General features: G+C 39.5%; 1 protein-coding gene across 1 annotated transcript; it reads right to left on the bottom strand.

The window, feature by feature from the left end:
- Window positions 1-5,386: 5,386 nt before the first annotated feature.
- On the bottom strand, window positions 5,387-6,094 carry LOC109953528 (extracellular calcium-sensing receptor-like; the record flags this gene model as incomplete). The annotated part of the gene is made up of 1 exon (XM_020589010.1): window positions 5,387-6,094. A coding segment is annotated over one exon (708 nt), but the record flags the coding sequence as incomplete, so codon positions are not given.

Below are 6,094 nucleotides of genomic sequence, written 5' to 3'. Positions count from 1 at the left end.
GACCACAGTTGCTCTTTGGCAGGTGATCAGTCGAAGGTGGTGGGTGGCCCCAAAGGGTCCGAGGGTCTGGTGCCGCCTGCGGGGGATAGGGCTACTCTATTGGAACACTCTGGAGAAGCATCGCCGCCCGGTTCCCCTACGTGGAGCTTGGTGGCTAAAAAGGGGCAACGTCAGCTAAAGAACTCGGCTGGTGTTAGGCCTGGTCTTCGCGTAGGCTCCAATAGAGCAGGAACTGCCTCCAATAGAGATGAGATTTTACTTCTTCATCTCTTGTTTAGAATGAAGCAGATGAGCCCCTTGCAGGAGGACAACATTCCCTCAGGTTTTGCATAAATCACATGCACAGAGACTACACTGGTTATTGGATAGAGAATGAGATCTCACAAAATCTCATTCTATTGTCCCTCTTAACTACTGTATGTAGCCATTATAATAGGTAGAAGGATGAAAACAGCTGCTTCCATTCCAGCCATGGCCCCAGTCATCGGGTACATAGATGGATGGCTGAGAATGGTTGGTCTGGATTCTCACCACAGGGTGTCCGTTATCTAATCTGCACATACAGTATCAAATTAGAACACCAATATATTTATTCCATTCCTCTTTGAATGATTAAATCTCAGAAACCAGCTGAGGCCTCAAGAATGATTAATGTACCCAGGCTGAAATGAGAGTGCCTCTGATAGTGAGATAATGAGAAAAGGAAAGAAGACAAGGAAGCACAAAGAGATTATTTATTCAAATGCAAAAGAACAGGCCGAAACACAGGTATCCTAAATTAGTGTTAACCATCTTGAATTCATAGCATGGATCACTGCAGTTGTTCAACTTTTACTGGTCATCTTATTCAGCTTGGGGACTGCTGATGGAAATGTCCTTCATTTAAACAACTCTCATTACGAGTGAAATAATGAAATTGGTAGTAAGACTTGAAATTACATTTACTACAAAAGTAAGCACAGAGAAGGCATGGCAGTAAAGGTTTACAGCTAAGTTCATTTGCTGTGCTGTACTGTAAGTCCTGCAGCCTAGAGAGCATAAGTGCACTTTTCAATCTCTTCATAGTTACAGCTGCACAGTGAACATTAGCTGGAGGCAGCTGAACATATAGTATATAACAAAACTCAGTACACCCCTGTACCATATCACTACAACCTTAAATGATTCAAAACTGTACCATCTTATTTTGTCTTATTTGATATGTAATAAAAAAAAAACTGGCTAAACAGACTAAATACATATGGGCCTCAACATGTCAATGTGATCATTGTGATTATTGCAACAAAAGGCAATTTACCTGTGACTGCTGCAACACAAACAATTGTGCCTGTGATTTCCAAACCATTTTCCATTCTTTATTAAAAATAGGGTGTCGTGTCCAATAACATCACTGATGACAGTGCTCAGAGTGAACCAAAACAGCAAAGTTGTGGACTATAGAATGAAAACAGTGAAGGATGCTAAAAGCCCAGCTGTAAGGAGAACTTCAGAGTCCAATGACAAACTAATTCTCATTCAAAAATATGAGCATCACCTTTCTCATTTTGCTGCCCTCATTACTGTAGCTTTAAATCTGCAATAATGGCCTTTTTCACTGCCTGGGGACTCAATATTGACATATCTTCACCTTTTAAGTTGAATTTGTGAACCTGTCAGCAAGCAGTTGCTTATTTACACACCCAGCAGTTACAGAGCATTATTGCCATTTGGAGTCACGTGTCTGGTCATCAGGTCCAATATATACAGTACTTTCTTTTAGCTCTGTTTTTGGTCTCCACCAACTCCAAAATATCTGATTCTTAATCTACGAACTGCTTGAGTATGTTCACCAGTTAGCTGCTAGCACCAAGCCTCGTCCACAAACAGTGTGTACACACAATTCTGTGCTGAAACCGTGTATACAAACAATTTATGCACAATTTTATTCAATATTCTGTATCAATATTTTCTTACCTTAATTTGTTCATACTCTGTGAACAAATTTAATACTGCCTCACCCCATGTGTATGAACAAATGATGAAGGCCTGGCTGGCTAAAAAATGCAAACACATTTTAACTGAAACTATATTAATTAAAAAGGTTTTAATAGCTAATATAATTGATTAATATAATTTAAGGCTATAATGATTAATTTACTAATGCATTGACCAAATGTAGCATATTAAATAAACATGAAATTAATGCCCTGTCATTCTGATTAATCACAGTTTTAATTGAAATAAATTAAATTTAAAAAACTGTTCTAGTTTATAAGTATATAGAGAAATGGGGGCATGGCAGCAGGCTACTTGAAAACCACTGGAATGCGCCTGTCATTTTAGAATGATTCTGATTTACACTAACATACACACAATAGAAAGAACAAAATTGGCTGGTGTCATGAATATGATGGTAATGTCTCCTGCACTTATTTTGTGCACAAGGTAAGAACATTTCTATGCGCATGTTAGTGAATAAGGTCCACTGCCTGTCTGCCGTTTGGTGTTTACAGTCTTATGCAAAAGTTTAGGCACCCCTTGATACATAACAGATTTTGGTGATTTTTTATTTGAACAGATGTTAACACAGTTTCTCTTGGAAATGGAAAAAATGCACAATATTTTCTGCAAACAGTGATGCATAGTTACTTCTTATGCCATAAATTGAACAAAAATAAAAAATAAAAACATTATTATGGCATGGTGCAAAAGTTTGGGCACCCTACACAATCAGTACTTAGTAACACCTCCTCTGGCAGATATCACAGCTTGCAAACGCTTTTCATAGCCAGCTAAAAGTCTTTCAATTCTTGTACTTGGGATCTTCTCCCATTCTTCCTTGCAAAAGGCTTCTAGTTCTGTAATATTCTTTGGTCGTCTTGCATGCACAGCTCTTTTAAGATCTACCCACAAATTTTCAATGATGTTTAAATCAGGGGACTGTGATGGCCATTCCAAAACCTTCAGCCTGCGTCTCTTGAGGTATTCCATAGTGGATTTCGAGGTATGTTTAGGATCATTGTCCTGTTGTAGAAGCCATCCTCTTTTCAGCTTCAGCTTTTTTACAGATGGTGTGATGTTTGCTTCCAGAATTTGCTGGTATTTAGTGGAATCCATTCTTCCCTCCACCCGTGCAATGTTTCCTGTGCCACTGGCTGCAACACAACCCCAGAGCATGATAGATCCACCCCCATGCTTAATAGTTGGCAAGGTGTTCTTTTCATGAAATGCTGCTCCTTTTTTTCTCCAAACATGCCTTTGCTGATTGTGTCCAAAGAGTTCTATTTTAACTTCATCAGTCCACAGCACTTGTTTCCAAAACGCATCGGGCTTCTGTAGATGTCCTGTTGCATACTTCAGACGTTGGATTTTATGATGGGGACGCAGATAAGGTTTTCTTCTGCTGACTCTTCCATGAAGGCCTTGTCTGTGCAAGCATCGCTGCACAGTGGAACGGTGCACCACCACTCCTGAGTCTGCTAAATCTTCCTGCAGGTTTTTTGCAGTCAAATGGGGGTTTTGATTTGTCTTTCTGACCAGCATACGAGCAGTTCTGTCCGAGAGTTTTCTTGGTCTTCCAGATCTCATCTTGACCTCCACAGTTCCCCTGATCTGCCATCTCTTAATTACATTTCTTACTGTGGAAACTGCAAGCTGACAACGCTTTGCTATCTTCTTGTAGCCTTCTCCTGCATTGTGGGCGTCAATAACTTTCATTTTCAGGGTCTTACACAGCTGCTTAGAGGAACCCATGGTTGCTGGGTGTCCACAAGTGTGTGCACAAGGTTTGAAGAGTCAAAGTATTTGTACAGCTTTGAAATTGGCATTTACCAATGACAGCTGTTGCTGTGCATCAGATCTAACGAGCTGATTAAGGTCTGATACCTTGTGAGAGACTTTGAGACTCTGGAACTCTTAGGGTGCCCAAACTTTTGCACCATGCCATAATAATGTTTTTATTTTTTATTTTTGTTCAATTTATGGCATAAGAAGTAACTATGCATCACTGTTTGCAGAAAATATTGTGCATTTTTTCCATTTCCAAGAGAAACTGTGTTAACATCTGTTCAAATAAAAAATCACCAAAATCTGTTATTTATCAAGGGGTGCCTAAACTTTTGCATAAGACTGTATAAACCTTCCATTTCAAGACTGACTGACAACTGATCTCGACACTTTATTGGTGCCATTTAGGTTTCACAGGATTACTGACACAAGATTTTTTTCCCCAACTGGACATACAGTAGTAGTGGTGGACAAACAGAGGAAGAAGGCCGTAGTGATAGATGTACCAATCCCAAGTGATAGCAACATCAGGAAGAAGGAACACGATAAGCTCGAGAAATGCCAAGGGCTGAAAGAAGAGCTAGAAAAGATGTGGAAGGTGAAGGCACAAGTGGTCCCCGTGGTAATAGGAACACTGGGGGTAGTGTATTGCGCACTTTTATTTTAAAAGTAAAAGTACCACAATGTATGCATTGCAATGTCGTCTGCAATGTATGCAGATGACTTTGTGATTTTTAGTCCCAGCTCAGCAGGTCTTCAGCAGCTCTTGAATGTGTGCTCAGTGTTTGGGGAATGTCACGATGTCAAGTATAATGCTGTCAAAAGTCTCATTATGATATGCCGTACAAACGAGGACAGGTCCCTTGTATTTCCTTCTTTTAAGTTATCTAATAATATTTTAACTGTGTGCGGTGAAGTTAAGTATTTGGGTCATGTTATTAATGATTGTTTGTCTGTTGACAGGGATATATATTGGCAGTGCTGCATGTTATATGTACAAGCTAATATACTGGCACGGAAATTTGGTACATGCTCGGTGGGAGTAAAACTGGCATTGTTTAAATCTTATTATACTTCCTTGTACACTGCCCATTTGTGGTGTAATTATAAAAAGGGCAGTCTTTGGAAACTGTCAGTAGCTTACAATGACGCCATAAGGATATTATTGAAAAAGCCTAGATGGACGAGTGCAAGTGATTTGTTCGTGTCATCTCGAGTTAGTACATTTTCCGCTGTTTTAAGAAACCTGGACCTTGAGTCTGTAATAAAGTGTCATTCATTCATTCAATTCTGGAATTGTCTGACCAGATGAAACAAATACAAGTTAAGCCAAACATTCTTGGCTCCTTTAATATACAGATTTTATTCTTTAATTACATTTTTAAAAACTGTAATAAATGTTAGGAAATAAGGTGTTAAACTTGTGCATTCATTTGTACTTGATTATACATATTAATTGATATGATTGCATATTATGTAGCATTAAATTCTGTCATCGCCATATTATGCCAATAACATGACACTGAGTGACAAAATGTTTGAGAGGTACAATAAACATCTTCAACAAAATGAATATTGGTTTCTACATGAGAACACCCTTGCCACCATATTTTGTAAGTTGTCAGGATGATTTTGATGCCCCTTTATCCATCATATTATTTTTTGTATTTTTCTCTGGTTTCAGTAAGATAATATAACATTTTGGAATAAAAGTGCAAATGAGCAGTCCAAAACTGGAGGCCAGAATAGCAAATATCTCAACAGCAACACTGAACTTCCCAGGAGAGCTGACATATGCTGGAATAAAAGTGATCCAGACTGCACAGAATATCAGCATGCTGAAGGTGATCAGTTTGGCCTCATTGAAGTTATCAGGCAGTTTCCGAGCAAGAAAAGCCAGAATAAAACATAAGATGGCCAGAAGGCCTATGTACCCAAGTACAGCCCAAAAGCCTACAGCTGATCCCAGAGCACACTCTAAGATGATTTTGTCCTTGAACTGGGTAAAATTCTTAAATGGAAAAGGAGGAGAAATAGTTAACCAGAGGATACATATAACAACCTGGATGAGAGTGAAAGCCACAACACTGAGTCTCTGCTGTGCAGGCCCAAACCATTTCATCACATTACTGCCTGGAAGTGTAGCCCTGAAGGCCATTAACACCACTATAGTTTTCCCCAGAACACAAGAGATACAGAGGAAAAAGGTGATGCCGAATGCTGTGTGTCGCAGCATGCAGGACCACTCAGAGGGCCGGCCGATGAAGGTCAGAGAACACAGGAAACACAGAGTCAAGGAGAAGAGCAGCAGGAAGCTCAGCTCAGAGTT

The sequence above is a fragment of the Monopterus albus genome, unplaced genomic scaffold (genome assembly GCF_001952655.1).
Source record: "Monopterus albus unplaced genomic scaffold, M_albus_1.0 scaffold733.1, whole genome shotgun sequence".
Classification (NCBI taxonomy): domain Eukaryota; kingdom Metazoa; phylum Chordata; class Actinopteri; order Synbranchiformes; family Synbranchidae; genus Monopterus; species Monopterus albus.
This window is presented reverse-complemented; position numbering and strand designations above follow the sequence as displayed.